The 17001-nt window shown below is 47.7% G+C and overlaps 1 protein-coding gene across 2 annotated transcripts in view; it reads left to right on the top strand.

Moving 5' to 3' along the window:
• Positions 1 to 353: 353 nt before the first annotated feature.
• LOC141112675 (solute carrier family 66 member 2-like) overlaps positions 354 to 17001 on the top strand; it is a 31865-nt gene continuing 15217 nt past the window's right edge. Inside the window, exons 1-2 of one of the 2 annotated variants that reach the window (XM_073605671.1) lie at positions 354 to 475; positions 14907 to 15113. In XM_073605671.1, coding sequence (XP_073461772.1) covers positions 14923 to 15113 — 191 coding nt within the window. In that variant the 5' untranslated portion in view covers positions 354 to 475; positions 14907 to 14922. Of the gene's footprint in view, positions 476 to 3619; positions 3719 to 14906; positions 15114 to 17001 lie in introns of those variants that run through there. The other variant, XM_073605669.1, reaches the window with a different exon arrangement.

Below are 17001 nucleotides of genomic sequence, written 5' to 3'. Positions count from 1 at the left end.
CTTCACACAAACCTGGAGCGATCAGAGCTCCTCATCAATCGAAGGATTATTTTGAGGTTCTCACCCTCCACACACTGGATACAATGTAATATTTTCTGGTGGTTGGTGATGGGATATAATAATGTAGAATGTCGGAGGAGGGGGTCATTTCCATCGCTGTATATGATTAGCTGACCAGTCCGTGTGCACAGGTGATATCTGATATCGTTGATCTGCTGAGAATTTCTGACCGAGAAGACGACCCCCCCCCCGCCTTCTATCTTGTCACCTGTCTCGATCACTCTATAAAACTATATTTAGTCAAAGTCATTTGAGGAGTATCCTGTGTTTGTAGCTGACATAACAACCCCTCCATGAGAGAACGCCATGGTCATTCAGCAATCAGTGGTGTCATTCCGATGGGAAATATTTCTTATTTATGGGGTGTCGGCAATGGAACATTCTGAGCCAGAACAATGAGAAATCTCCATGTCAGGTTGGTTTGTGTGTGTGTGTGTGTGGGGTGGGAGTGATGAATGGGGGGAGGGGGGGGTCACTGTGTACCATGATAAACAGGGACTAATTACCTATGTACTTTAGCACCATCTCTGGGCCAAAATGGGGTACTGTTAGTTTCAGAGGGGTGCACAGAGGAAGGTTTTTGGCCAATGATGTTCATAGCACCATCTAGTGGTTCCAAGGCATGACTTGGAGCTAAAAGGGGCTGACAGGGTCTTTTCAAGTTTAGGAACCATCTGGAAAAGGCTGGCACTGTGTCAGATCCTGGACAGGAAATGAGCTGTGCTGAGATAAACATACTTTAAGAGGAATTAAATATTCTGATTTTGGAACCACGTGGAGTGCCCGGGTCTGTACACCTACTGTCATAGGTGTGTGCACAGGGTGTTCCAGATGTGCCTGGGCACACCCTAATTACCTAATGCGCATTAGCATTTTCGCTTTGTGTAGCAGTGGGGAGATGGGAAATATCTCCCTCTTACCGGTTCTGCCATAAGAAAAGTGCTTATGCACTTCTCTGTCACTGTGCCAGCAGGGAGACCAATGTGCCAGGGCCATATATATAGACACACACAGGCATGTGTGTTTGAGCTTTAGGGTGCACACCCTAATGCAATAGGCTGCGCACACCTGTGCCTACTGTCCCATTATGAGGGGTTCCCACCATCCCTGTGCTGAGTTCCCAGGTCTGTACACCTGCTGTGCCCCTTATGAGGGGTTCCTACCATCCCTGTGCTGAGTTCCTGGGTTGGTACACCCTCTATGCCCATTATGATTGGCTCCCACCATCCCTATGCTGAGTTCCCAGGTCTGTACACCTGCTGTGCCCATTATGAGGGGTTTTATGCTATGAAAGATACAGCAGGAGGCGTTGACAGTGGCAGTACTGTGATTTCTGTGAGAAGTAAATGTAGCATACATGTCCATATTGAATGACAGGTCCACTTACTAGCACTGTGTACCAATTTTAAATGAACTCCCCCCAAACTGTCACTTTGTATAATGAACACTAGATGGCAGCGCTGCTCTCTGTATAGTGGGAGCCGTGTGTACAGGTAAGAGAACTCATGAAGATCCTCAATAGTATCATCACACACAGTGCTGGATTTATAAAAGGGGCAAATGCCCTGCCCCCCCCCCCCCACCACCACCAACAGAAGCCCCCCCCCCATACAAAAATAATATTAAATAATACAATTTAAAAAAGTACTCTGGATTGGTATATTGTATCGTTTTTTAACTGAACTAGCTCTTGCAAACACACATAACCTCAGAATGACGTTGTGTAGAGACCTTCCCTTCAGTCTTGCACAGTAGTACAGGTTCCTCTCCTGGACTGAAATGGCTTACTCTGATTTCACTGCACACTGTGAGCTTCTCACAATGTGCATTAGAAGCTGCAGCAAGTCAGATAGAACAAAACCAAACAAAAATTCCCAGCTCAACTTACCGACCAGTCTGTCACCAACTGAATTATCCTTTCTAACAGTCTGCGTTAAAAATAGGGCTTTAGTCTGCACACATTTGCAAAAACATGCATAAGCTACAGAGCCCCGCCAAGGCACCCCAGTATTATGTAGTCCTAACTCTAAATTTTGAGAGCCTCCATAGTGGAAGCACATGCATTCTAATGGATAGGCAGAGGGCAGGTAAGCCTGGAGGGAGCCCACCCCTCCACCAAATTTTTGATATAATATTTTAATGCAGGGCCCGTTCCTGCGCCCAACAAGAGTAACTGTGAGGGCTTACAGCTTTGTGGCACCACCACCACCAAAGGCCCAATTTTTTTGCCCCTGTTCAACACGGGCATGTAATTAAAATTTTTGATACAATATTTCACAGCAGGGCGCGTTTCTGCGCCCAACAAGAGTATCTGTGAGGGGTTACAGTGTTGTGGCACCACCACCGCCCAAGGCCTAATTTTTATGCCCCTGTTTAACAGGGGCATGTAATTACAATTCTTGATATCATTTTTCACAGCAGGGCCATTCCTGCACCCAACAAGAGTAACTGTGAGGGGTTACAGTGTTCTGTTACCACCAACACCTGAAGGGCCTGGTATGGATTTTGGGGGATGATATCCACGCCATTTTTTTTTTGTATTTTTGGTATTTTTATCTATATTGTCGGGATCCAACAATACATTACAGCCGCGAGCAGTTTTAAAGCGAAGGTCCGCCCAAAAAAATAAAAAAATAAAAACCAGCAGCTACACATACTGCAGCTGCTGGCTTTTAATAATATGACACTTACCTGTCCTGGAGTCCAACGATGTCGGCACCGCAGCTGATATTTCCATCCGCTGTCAAGTGCTGCCACCGCCATTTCAGCTTCACGCCGGGAACCCTACTGCGCATGCGCGAGGCCTGCTCCTCTCTCCTACTGACCCGGAGACAGGGGAAGGAGGAGGGAGCCCCAGCCGTGACGTCAATAGCCATGGCTGAGGCTCTCGGAAGTGGCAAAGGATACTTGTCAAAGACAGGTATCCTGTCCCCTGTCCCCACCCCAAAAGGTGCCAATTGAGGCACAGGAGGGGGGGAGGAATCAGATGAGTGGAAGTTCCACTTTTGGGTGGAACTCCGCTTTAAATGACATTTTTTCCTTTAGAAATGTCATTTTGCTGTGGCACTGTTATAAACATGGGAAAGATGCGCTAATTTACAGGCATACTGAGGACACCACCCAGGCACGATATTTAAAGGAATATTTCATTTTTATTGTTTCACTTTTAGCATTATTAAAATCACTGCTCCCAAAAAAACGGCCGTTTTTAAAACTTTTTTTGCATTGATCCATATCCCCTGGGGCAGGACCCGGGTCCCCAAACACTTTTTATTACAATAACTTGCATATAAGCCTTTAAAACTAGCACTTTTGATTTTTCACGTTTGTGTCCCATAGACTTTAACGGTGTTCGTGTGTTGGAACACTTTTTTTGCCTGTTCGCACGTTCTGCTCATCCCTATTCATCATTATAGAACAAGTCAATGTGACCAACTACTAGATATATCATGACCTGCATAATGAGAACTTTGACATGCACACTCTGCAATGACATCTCAGTACACGTTCCAGCTGTAGTTGTTACAGTAGCCGGTAATTCCATCCTGAGCAGGAAGTTACTTCCAGCTGTTTACATATTCAGCTTAACCTCGTCTCCTCCTCCTTGCCCTACTACAACAATTCCATCCCCACACCGGACTGTGCTGGAGCCCTGACGGTGAGTACAGCCAGGTGTTCTCTCTCCTCCATCACTGACACAAGTGGGGGGCACTGCTATCTTGTACACATGGGGTACAGGACTATTTTCTATTATCTACACAGCTGACAACTTTTCCTCCATCCCTTTCCCTCTACAGCTGTTCGCCTACTGTACCCCAAACCGTCCATCTCCTTCCCTTAACAGCTGTCCACCTACTGTACCCCGACCCCTCCGTCCCCTACCCTTCACAGCTGTCCACCTACTGTACCCCGACCCCTCCATCCCCTTCTCTCCACATCTGTCCACCTACTGTACCCCGACCCCTCCGTCCCCTACCCTTCACAGCTGTCCACCTACTGTACCCCGACCCCTCCATCCCCTTCTCTCCACATCTGTCCACCTACTGTACCCCGACCCCTCCATCCCCTTCTCTCCACATCTGTCCACCTACTGTACCCCGACCCCTCCATCCCCTTCTCTCCACATCTGTCCACCTACTGTACCCCGACCCCTCTGTCCCCTTCTTTCCACATCTGTCCACCTACTGTACCCCGACCCCTCCATCCCCTTCTCTCCACATCTGTCCACCTACTGTACCCCGACCCCCCTGTCCCATTCTTTCCACATCTGTCCACCTACTGTGCCCCAACCCCTCCGCCCCCTTCCATTCACAGCTGTGCACCTTCTGTACCCTGACCCCTCTGTCCCCTTCCCTCCACAGCTATTTACTGTACCTGTCTCTCCCTCCCCTTCCCTCCACAGCTGTCCACCTACTATACCCCAACCTCTCAGTCCCCCTTCCTCCACAGCTGTCCACCTATTGTACCCCATCCCCCCATCCCCTTCCCTCCAGAACTGTCCACCTACTGTACCCCGACCCCTCCGACCCCTTCCCTCCACGGCTGTCCACCTACTGTACCCCGACCCCTCCATCACCTTCTCACCACATCTGTCCACCTACTGTACCCCGACCGCTCCGACCCCTTCCCTCCGCAGCTGTCCACCTACTGTGCCTTGTCCCCTTCCCTCCACAGCTGTCCACCTACTATACCCTTACCCCTCAGTCCCCCTGCCTCCAGAGCTGTCCACCTACTGTACCCCGACCTCTCCATCCCCTTTTTTCCATAACTGTCCACTTACTATACCCTGACCCCTCCATCTCTTTCCCTCCACATCTGTCCCTTTCCCTCCACAGCCTTCCACCTACTTTACCCCGACCCCTCATTCTACTTCCCTCCATAGACTTCAACCCACTGTACCCCGACCCCCCAGTACCCTTCCTTCCATATTTGTCCACCTACTATACCCCAACTCCTCTGTCCCCGTCCCTCCACATCTGTCCACTCACTATTCCAAACCCCTCTGTCCCCTTCCCTCCACAGCTGTCTACCTACTATACCTACTATACCCAGACTCTCTGTCCCCTTCCCTCCTCATCTGTCCACTTACTATTCCCTAACCCCATGTCCCCTTCCCTCCACAGCTGTCTACCTACTATTTCCCAATCCTTCTGTCCTTTCCCTTTACTGCTGTCTACCTACTCCTACTGTACCCTGACCCCCACAGACACTTACCTTCACAGCTGTCCACCTACTATACCCTGACCCCTCCGTCCCCTTCCTTCCAGCGCTGTTCACCTACTGTACCCCCTGTCCCCCCCCCGTTCCTTTCCCTCCACAGCTGTCCACCTATTGTGCCCTCCCCCCCTCCCAGTCCCCTTCCCTCCACATCTGTCCACTTACTATACTCCAACCCCTCTGTCCCCTTCCCTCCACAGTCATCCATCTACTGTAGCCAACCCCTCTGCCCTCTTCCCTCCACAGCTGTCCATCAACTGTACCCCGACCCCTCATTCCACTTCCCTCCACAGTCTTCAACCTACTATACCCCAACCCCTCAGTACCCTTCCCTCAATATCTGTTCACTTACTATTCCTGAACCCCTCCATCCCCTCCACAGCTGTCCACTTACTGTACCCTGCCCCCCCCTTGTCTACTTCCCTTCACAGCTGTCTACCTACAATTCCCCTCGACCCCTACGTCCCTTCTCTTCGCAGCTGTCCACCTACTGTACCCCGTCCCCCTGTCCCCTTACCTCCACAGCTGTCCATCTACTGTACCCCAACCCCTTCCCTCCACAGCTGATCACCTACTATACCCTGTCCCCTCCAACCCCTTCCCTCCACATCTGTCCCTTTCCCTCCACAGCCTTCCACCTACTGTACTCCATTTTCTCCTTTACCTTCCCTCCACAGCTGTCAACCTACTATACCCCAACTCCTCTGTCCCCTTCCATCCACAGCTGTCCATCAACTGTACCCCAGCCCCTCATTCCACTTCCGTCCACGGTCTTCAACCTCCTGTACCCCAACCCCTCAGTACCCTTCCCTTCATATCTGTCCACTTACTATTTCCGGACCACCTTCATCCCCTCCCCTCCACAGCTGTCCACTTACTGTACCCCGACATCCTCGTCCCCTTCCCTCCACAGTTTTCTACCTACTATTCCACCGACCCTTCGGTCCCTTCCCTTTACTGCTGTCTACCTATTGTACCCCGACCCCCCCATCCCCTTCCTTCCACAGCTGTCCACCTACTATACCTCAACCTGTCCATCCCCTTCTCTCCACAGCTGTCCACCACCTGTATCCCATTCCCTTAGTCGCTTTCCCTCCACAGCCATCCATCTGCTGTACCCCAACCCCTCTGTCCCGGTCCCCCCGGCAGCCTTCCTCGTACTGTACCCCGATCCCTCTGTCACTTTACCCCCACAGCCGTCCATCTACTGTACCCCGACCCCCCCATCCCCTTCTCTCCACAACTGTCCATCCACTGTACCCCGACCCCTCAGTCCCCTTCCTCCCACAGCCTTCCTTCTACTGTACCCCTCCTTTTCTGTCCCTCCACAACCTTCCATCTACTGTACCCCGACTCCTCCGTCCTATTCCCTCATCTTCTGTTCATCTGCTGTACCCCAAACTCTCCATCCCCTTCCCTTCCGAACCTCCTATTTACTGTACCCTGACCCTTCTGTCCCTTTCCCTCCACAGTCATCCATCTACTGCATCCCAACCCCTCTGTTCCCTTCCATCCATGGCCGTCCATCTACTGTACCCTGACCCTACTGTCCCCTTCTCTCCACAACTGACCATCTACTGAACCCCGACCCCTCCATCCCCAGAGTAGTTTGCTAGAAGATGAAATAATGCAGAAACGGCAGTAACTTTTTTCTACCAATCACCATCCATCTCATTCTGCTGTATATAGTTACTTTAGTTTACCGTACATCATTCTCCCTCGCCGTGCCACTTTATCACGTCTGCCTGTAATCCATTCTGCTGGCTGACACACAGGACAAGTCTGGGGACATGATGGATGTCTGGAATCGGATATGTTTCCATAGGAGGTACACCGGGAATGGATTCTCTTATATCACATTAAAGGGACACTGAACATTAATTGGAAATCTTTTTATTTAAAGACCAATTAAACTTTCAGTTTAAATCAGCTAAATCCATTTCAGGTGCATCAATACAAAAGGCAGCCTGAGTAGAAAAGCCTGTCCCCTGTCAGCATGCTGTGGACAAGGACTCTGTGTGGAAGCAGTGATCTCTCTGCAGAGGTCCAACACACCCCTCGGTGTGATGCAGCTAGAGTTCTCCGGTCAGGTGAAGCTTTGCCGATTATGGAGATCTATGGCTGCTGGACCTCTGCAGAGAGACTGCTGCTTCCACACAGAGAACAAAGGCGCTGCTCTGCAGCATGGTGGCAGAGAATAGAATTCTCTACTTGAAAGTGTTACAAAACATTTCCTCTGCAGCTGAGTTGATCACACATTTCCTCATAAAAGAGGAAGTGTGTCTAGTGATAATTTTATACAGTTTAACCAATCTACATTGTCTGGCTGATGTTTGTTGTTGGCTGGTATGAATCATATTATTAAAGGGGACCTGTCATGCATAGTAGACTTTTTCTGTCATAAGCTCCTGTACATTACCAGACCCTTGTTCTTGTCAATTATAAGATCACATTCTATACAGAGTGTGGTGCACAATGACAGGTTAGGAATTACCGGCACACTCAGGAAGGAGCAGCGCCCTTCCCTTTCCTCCTGTGCGCCATATAATGCGCCTCAGCTTGTCCTGCCGATATGTGTCAGCCGTCCTGTACAACTAGTTCTGAGAGCCGGTGCAACAGTAACATTGTGACCATATACCGGGTGATTGGGGCGAGCCAGGGTGTGTGTACTGGCAATTAGACAGTCCACCATAATTATCACTGTTATTATTATACATGTATATAGCTCTGACATATACCACAGTGCTGTACAGAGAACACTGAGCCAGTCAAATCAGTCTCTGTACCAGAAGAGCTTACACTTCAATGCCCCCCCAGTCAGACATTAATCTGTGGAGGTGAAAGTCACCAGGTAATGTAATAAGGTAGAGCTGTGATGATTAATGTTGCTTTTCGTGGTTGGTCCTGTCAACACTGATCGCTCCACTTTCCTGTGCACAGATGTGACGCGTCATCTTATTATCTGTCATTATGTCACCATTCCTGATCCCACCATTCCTGATCCCGTTCTTTTACTTTTTTTTTTCCCTACGATTCCTGATCCCCCCCACCCAGTCAGACATTATTATTACACATTCATATAGCTCTGACAGATTCCATAGTGCTGTACAGAGAACACTGAACCAGTCACATCAGACTCTGCACCAGAAGAGCTTACACTCTAATGCCCCCCGCAGTCATATGCTATTATTATTAGACAATTACAGTGCCTTGAAAAAGTATTCACACCCCTTGAAATTTTCCACATTTTGTTATGTTACAACCAAAAAGGTAAATGGATTTTATTGGGATTTTATGTGATAGACCAACACAAAGTGGCACATAATTGTGAAGTGGAAGGAAAATTATAAATGGTTTTGTATTCAGCCCCCCGGAGTCAAAACTTTATAGAACCTCCTCTCTGCAATTACAGCTGCAAGTCTTTTTGGGGATGTCTCTACCAGCTTTGTACATCTAGCCACTTAAGGACCGAGCCTCTTTTTGAGATGTGTTGTTTACAAGTTAAAAACAATTTTTTTTTTTTTGCTAGAAAATGACTTAGAACCCCCAAACCTTATATACTGTATTTATCGGCGTATAACACCCACTTTTTTCCCCTTAAAATCAGGGGGAAATCGTGGGTGTGTGTTATACGCCAATCCCCGCTGTCTGTGAGCCGAAAAAGACTGAGCCGAGTGCTTGGCTCCGCTCGCAGTCACGACGTCCCGCCTCCCTGCTGTCTCTGAGAGGATGAGGAGCGAGCGCTGCTGAAAAAGACCGAGCCGAGTGTACTGTGTACTCGGCTCGGCTCGGCTCGCAGTCCCGCCCAGTCCCACCATTGGACCTGTGTTATGTCCATCATAGGAGCTGCGAGCCGAGCCGAGTACAACCGAGTACACAGGCTCTGTCTATCTCGGCGGGGGCAAATTTAAACAGTTACATGCTGCAAACGGCACTGGGCAAGGCTGCAAACGGCACTGGGCAAGGCTGCAAACATCACTGGGCAAGGCTGCAAATGGCACTGGGCAAGGCTGCAAACGTCACTGGGCAAGGCTGCAAACATCACTGGGCAAGGCTGCAAATGGCACTGGGCAAGGCTGCAAACATCACTGGGCAAGGCTGCAAACATCACTGGGCAAGGCCGCAAATGGCACTGGGCAAGGCTGCAAACATCACTGGGCAAGGCTGCAAACATCACTGGGCAAGGCTGCAAACATCACTGGGCAAGGCTGCAAATGTCACTGGGCAAAGCCGCAAATGGCACTGGGCAAGGCTGCAAATGACACTGGGCAAGGCTGCAAACGGCACTGGGCAAGGCTGCAAATGACACTAGGCAAGGCTGCAAATGGACAGTGATCATTCTGCAATGATGGACAAGGTTGCAGATGGACACTGATAAGGCTGCATTGATGGGCATTTAAAACTTTTAAAAGTTTTTCTCCTTAAACTTCCCTCCTAAAAGTTTTTTTCCTTAAAATGCCCTCCTAAACTTGGAGTGCGTGTTATACGCCGACGCGTGCTATACGCCGATAAATACTGTATATATTTTTTTCTAACACCCTAGAGAATAAAATGGCGGTCGTTGCAATACTTTCTGTCACACCGTATTTGCTCAGTGATCTTAAAAGCGCACTTTTTTTTGTGGAAAAAATACACTTTTTTGAATTAAAAATGAAGACAACAGTAAAGTTAGCCCATTTTTTTTTATATTGTAAAAGATAATGTTACGCCGAGTAAATTGATACCCAACATGTCATGCTTTAAAATTGTGCCCGCTTGTGGAATGGCAACAAACTTTTACCCTTAAAAATCTCCATAGGCGACGTTTAAAAAATTCTATCACATAAAATCCAAAAAAAATACATTTATGTTTTTGGTTGACATGTCGCCATGTCATGACAAAATGTGGGAATATTTCAAGGGGTATGAATACTTTTTCAAGGCAATGTATGTAGCTCTGACATATACCGCAGTGTTGCCCCCCCCCCCCCCACAGACACACGTTATTGTTATGATTATATAGCTCTGACATATACCACAGTGTTGTAGAGAGAACACTGAGTCAGTCACATCAGTCTCTGCACCAGAAGAACTTACACTCAGGGCTTTTTTTCAGGGGGAACTTGGGGGAACTCAGTTCCACCACCTCTGGCTCAGACCCTTTGGTGCCTGCTCACCACAATCACTTGTAAACACAGAAGTCTGGTTTCTGTGTTTACAAGTGACAGCTCTGACCTCCGTGTGTAACCCCCATGAACTCTGCACTCTGTATGTAATGCAATCCTGGTATTTAATGCCCCTTTAAGACCCTGCTACTGTTTTTGTGAAATTTGACTGAACACACCCACTATTTGATGTGATTTGGAGAGTGTGTGTGGGGGGAGGAGTTTTGTGGGGCCGTGGTTAAGTTCCAGCACCTATTGTTTGAGAAAAAAAGCCCTGCTTACACTCTAATGCGCCCCCCCCCCCACAGTCACATGCTATTATTATAAGCTTATGTAGCTCTGGTATATACTGCAGTGTTGTAGAGAGAACACTGAGCTAGTCACATCAGTCTCTGCACCAGAAGAGCTTACACTCTAATGCTGCGTACACACAGTTGGATTTTCCGACGAGAAATGTTCGATGGGAGCTTGTTGTCGGAAATTCCGACCATGTGTAGGCTCCATCGAACATTTTCCATCGGAATTTCCGAAAAACAAAATTTGAGATCTGGATCTCAAATTTTCCGACAATAAAATCCGTTGTCGGAAATTCCGATCGTGTGTACACAATTCCGACGCACAAAGTTCCACGCATGTCCGGAATCAAGCAGAAGAGCCGCACTGGCTATTGAACTTCATTTTTCTCGGCTCGTCGTACGTGTTGCACGCCACCGCGTTCTTGACGTTCGGAATTTCCGACAAGATTTGTGTGACCGTGTGTATGCAAGACAAGTTTGAGCCAACATGCGTCGGAAAAAATCCATGTATTTTGTTGTCAGAATGTGTGATCGTGTGTACGCAATGTGTGATCGTGGAGGTGAAAGTCGCCAGGTAATGTAATAAGGTGGAGCTGTGATGATTAATGATGCTTTTGGCGGTTGGTCCTGTCCACACTGATCGCTCCACTCTCCTGTTCACAGATGTGACGCGTCATCTTATTATCTGTCATTATGTCACCATTCCTGATCCCGTTCTTTTACTTTTTTTTTTTTCTGCGATTTGACCGATTTGAGGTTTTATTTGCACCGACGCTCAGTGTGGGGGGGAACAAGGAGCGGGTTTAGGGTTTTCAATGTCAGCGTGTTTGATGGATTAGAGAACAAGGCAAACAGGACGTGGAGAGGGAGTCAGCGGCATCTTTCATCGAGAGAGCAGAAGCAGGATGCCACACACCCTCTGCCGCTGCGCTACACTGCCCGCGTGTCAGGAGGACACAATGCACGGGGTTAACTCTTAGTGATGGGATTTAAATTCACTTCAACAATCTCAGTTCACAAATGGTCATACTATCATATTTCAGAAAAGCTCCACCTTTTGCCCTGGTTCACACCAATTCGGCTTTGAAATCGTACTACTTCAGCGCGATTTCAAATCCGCGGATCAGTGCGATTTGGATCTCCAATTTCATTGTGCCTCGTGATTTCATTTGTCAGAAGTCACTGCAAGTTGCAATGAAATCGCATAAAAAAGCGCAGGAACCCTTTTTCAGAGTCGCAACGATTTAAACGTATCCATTGCCGAAAATAGGGTGCGACTTGTCATGCGATTTTTTACTGTCAAATCACATTACAAATCGCATTGGCGGGAACGAGGGCTTTTTTTTTTATTAAAAAGTTGTCCTTGAACCCCAGTCAGTGACTTTGCCTAGGCTCAGATGTTGTAATCAGTCTGAGAATTTCCTCAATCTCCCCTCCCCCAGTGTTCAGACTGCAACATTGTAACTTTGTAGCAAGTCACAAGGTGAGAGGCTGCAGTAGCGATAAAGGTTTAATGCTGCAGTCTGATCACTGAGAAAGTGTAACATTATAAAAAAAAAAAATCACAATGGTGGTCTGATCACCGAGGAACTGAAACATTGTGATCTGAGTCAGACATTTGTGAACACAGCCCAGAACTGCACAGGCACCAGGATTTACATAATCGTGTCGTCTCTGACTTCGCATCTCAACCCAGAAAGTAGATGGGGATCCTGGATGACGCCTGAACAAAGATGGTGCCATCCTTCTGAAAATTAGATAAAGACGTTGTCAGGGCTCGGAGCAGGGGCGGACTGACAACTCATGGGGCCCCCGGGCAATAGGAGATTATGGGGCCCTCGGGCAATAGGAGAAGATTATAGGGCCCCCCGGACCATAGGAGATTATGGGGCCCCCCAGGCAATAGATTATGGGGCCACACAGTATACACACACACACATACAGTATACACACACAGACACACACTATACACACACAGTATACACACACAGAATACACATACACACACTGAAAAGGTACTGGAGAGGCGGGGCAGCTATAATCTTGGGATTTAAAAAAAACACAGATTTTTACATACTGTCCCTGGTTTTATTGAGGCTGGCAACTCTGATGGGGCCCCCTAGTGGTATGGGGCCTTGGGCAGTGCCAGAGTGCCCAAATGGTCAGTCCGCCCCTGGCTCGGAGTACTGTGATCTTTGTGAGTGGGAATAAATACCTGTGTTACACTGACACATAGTTACATAGTTACATAGTTAGTCAGGTTAAAAAGACACAAATCCATCCAGCTCAACCAAAAAAAAAAAAAAAAATACAATCCCATATACACAATCCTATTCCCACAGTTGATCCAGAGGAAGGCGAAAAACCCCAGCAAAGCATGATCCAATTTGCTACAGCAGGGAAAAAATTCCTTCCTGATCCCCCAAGAGGCAATCGGATTTTCTATGGATCAACTTTACCTTTAAATGTCAGTACCCAGTTATATTATGTACATTTAGGAAATAATCCATGCCTTTCTTAAAACAATCTACTGAGCTGGCCAAAACCACCTCTGGAGGGAGTATATACCATATTTTCACAGCTCTTACTGTGAAGAAACCTTTCTGTATTTGGAGATGAAATCTCTTTTCCTCTAGACGTAAAGAGTGCCCCCTTGTCCTCTGTGATGACCTTAAAATGAATAACTCAACACCAAGTTCACTATATGGACCCCTTATCTATTTGTAAATGTTGATCATATTCCCCCTTAATCTCCTCTTCTCAAGAGAGAATTAATTCAGTTCCTCTAATCTTTCCCCATAGCTGAGCTCCTCCATGCCTCTTATCAGTTTGGTTGCTCTTCTCTGCACTTTCTCCAGTTCCCTGATATCCTTTTTGAGAACTGGTGCCCAAAACGGAACTGCATATTCCAGATGAGATCTTACTAATGATCTGTACAGGGGCAAAATGATATCTCTCTCTCTGGAGTCCATACCTCTCTTAAAGCAGAGTTCCACCCAAAAATGGAACGGCTTTAAGTGAAGGTGACACCTGACATGCCACATTTGGCATGTCATTTTTTTTTTGGGGGGGGGGGGCAGATACCCTCTTTTTAGAGGCATCCAGCTCCTACTTCCTCCCAGAAGGAAGATCTCCCCCATCCCTCTCGGCAACCATCTGGGACACGTCACAGGTCCCACGTGATTGCCCGGCCAGTCACACTGAGCAGTGCGGCTCTCACATATGCAGTGTGTGCCTGGCCGTGAAGCCACAGCCAGGCACCCACAGTGACAATGCCGGCGCCGCAGAGAGGAGGGGGAGAGGAGCAAGGCTTCGTTCCTCCACATCGCTGAACCGTGGGACAGGTGAGTGTCCGATTAATAAAAGTCAGCAGCTACACTTTTTGTAGCTGCTGACTTTTATATGGGTGGAACTCCGTTTTAATACAAGAAAGGACTTTGCTCACTTTGGAAACTGCAGCTTGGCATTGCATGCTATTATTGAGCTTATGATCCACCAAAACCCCCAGATACTTCTCCAGTACGGATCCCCCTAGTTGTACACTCCTTAGTTGTACACCCCCTAGTATGTATGATGCATGCATATTCTTAGCCCCCAAGTGCATAACTTTACATTTATCAACATTAAACCTCACTTGCCATTTAGTTGCCCAATGCAGTGCATTGGGAAATGAGGTTGGCTTTTAAGTTGGAGACATCCTGTAAGGACGTTATTCCACTGCATAGCTTGATGTCATCTGCAAAGACAGAAATTGTACTTTTAATCCCAGACCCTAAATCATTTATAAAGGTATTAAAAAGTAATGGACACATTACACAGCGTGTTGCATTTACCATGAAACTATATCTGATGACAGGTCCACTTTAAAATATGTAACACCACAGGGTGTATTTATATAAAATGTGCTATGCAAATGCCTCAGCATGAGAATAATCCTCATAATGTTTTTTAGATGTGTATGTCCTATGATCGTCAGTTCCATCTAGTGGCCATAATGTGGTAGTTTCCTGAAATATCACAATCAGAAAAATAATGCATTTTGGCCACTAGATGGTGCTGGCCATCATAGGAAATATACATATCAGTGACATTACGGGGATTATCCTCATGCTGAGGCATTCACACTGTGAATTTCATTATAACTAGACCCCTTGGTTTGACCAATGGTGGGGATTATCTCTTCTCACAGGTGCTCTTTGTAAAGGATGATGGATGCAGATGGCGATGGCGGATGGCTCCTCCTCTCTTGGGTCTCCTCCTGTCTCATGGTGGTCGGAGGCATCATCCCGTACATCCCCCAGTATCAGGAAATTAAGAAAACCTCCAACACAGAGGGCTTCTCCACCTGGGTCTGTCTGGTTCTGCTGGTGGCCAATATCCTCCGTATATTCTTCTGGTAAGTGGACAGCATTTTTCTCAAAACTGAAAGATGAGGCTATGAAGTCAGAAGTTAGCTTCACGATGGGCAAAAATTGAGCGCCGGTACCACACAGGGCTCTACAATCTGATGGTATTGTACCCAATGGGTTCAGCTAAGAAAGACCACATTTAAGGTGGACACAGACTGGATCTCCCTGAGATATGGTTGGTTTTCCAACAGCTCTTCTCTTACACCACAGCCATCACAAAGCCAAAAGAGGGAGTCTCACTCTTCTTGCTGCAGCATGAGACTCCCTCTTAATAGCTTTCTTATATTGGGATAAGACATACAAACATCCTCACAAAACTGAATAATGACCACATGGGAAGTAAAAAGAAATCTTCAGAACCTGACAGAAGCTCTGACCTCCCCTGTGAGTAAAGAAGCATTGGCCGGAGTTCCACTTTAATCCCCACTCCATTTGTCCTCCTGGACGTCTTATCTCACAGCTGGAAGTTTCCCAACCTTCGGCCGCTCTGCACGGTCACCTTTCTTCCAATTAGGAAGTCATCGTCCCCTCCAGGGATGTTTTATTTCTAATTAATGCTCCGGCCACACATGGTAATTATTAATAGCACAGTTGTGGGGAGTGAAGGGGATTTTTAATGATCTGACTGTTGCCGAGAAAGTCATTGGATCTAATTCCTGTAATTGTCATTTTTTTCTTTGAGCGCCTCAGATCACTCCAGTGGCATGAAATGTGCATGGAATTAATGGGCGCGTCTCTGCTTCTCCTTGCAATCCCGCTAATGGGACTTTCAGAATCAGAACCAGTGTTAGAGGGGAGAAAAGTAGGCAAATACCAGGGGCCCCAACTTTCTTCAGTGCACCATTTGAATCCTCTGTGCTCCGAATCCTCTTCAGACTCCCATCTAGATACCCAAGGCTCCAAACCCTCCCAAGTCTCCTAGTTGGATACTCTGGGCCCCAACCATTGCTAATGCTCCAGTTGGAGACCTATAGTCAGGCTCTCCAGGCTCCAAATTGGATATGCTGGGCTCCAATCCCTCTCTGGGCCTCCAGTTGAATACCCAGGGCCATAATCTACTCCAGTTTCCCAGTTGGATACTCAGGGTCCCAACTGTCACCAGGCTCCCAGTTGGATACCTAGAGCCTCAACCTTACAGGCTCCCATCTGGATATCTTGGGTCGCAAACCCTCTCTGGGCCCCCAGTTAGATACCTGGAGCCCCAACCCTCTCCAGGCTCCCATTTGGATACCTTGGGCCGCAAACCCTCTTTGGGATCACAGTTAGATACCTAGAGTCCCAACCCTCTCCAGGCTCCCATTTGCATACCTTGGGCCGCAAACCCTCTCTGGGCCCCCAGTTAGATGCCTAGAGCCCCAGCTCTCTCCAGGCTCCCATTTGGATACCTTGGGCCACAAACTCTCTCTTGGTCCCCAGTTAGATAACTAGCGACCCAGCCCTCTACATTTGAATATCCTGGACCCCAAACCCTCTCCAGTCAGTTACCCAGGGCTCCAACCCCCTCCAGTCCCACAGTTGGATGCCCAACCAACTCCACACCCTCAGTTAATAACCCTGGGCCCCACCCATCTACAGGGCCACAGTTGGATACCCTAGGCCCCAACTCTCATTTACTAAAATCCCAAGTAATCTTTTTAGTAAGCTTTAGTAGCTTAATTTTCAGTCTTTCTAAATCTGCAGCTATAAAAAAAATCCCTGGTGATCCTGACATGACGGTCCTTGTTCAGGCACTTCCTGCTATAGGGTGACACCACTCTGTTTCCCAATTGTGCTTCTGCATTGTCACCCCGTCACATGGGCTTCTGATGGAGACTGCAAGTGGCTGTTTCAACACACATTACACAGACATTCTACTGTTGTCACCATCAGGAAATC

The sequence above is a fragment of the Aquarana catesbeiana genome, linkage group LG11 (assembly GCF_042186555.1).
Source record: "Aquarana catesbeiana isolate 2022-GZ linkage group LG11, ASM4218655v1, whole genome shotgun sequence".
NCBI classification, from domain to species: domain Eukaryota; kingdom Metazoa; phylum Chordata; class Amphibia; order Anura; family Ranidae; genus Aquarana; species Aquarana catesbeiana.
Note: the sequence above shows the minus strand (reverse complement) of the source record. Positions and strands in the feature narration are given on the sequence as shown.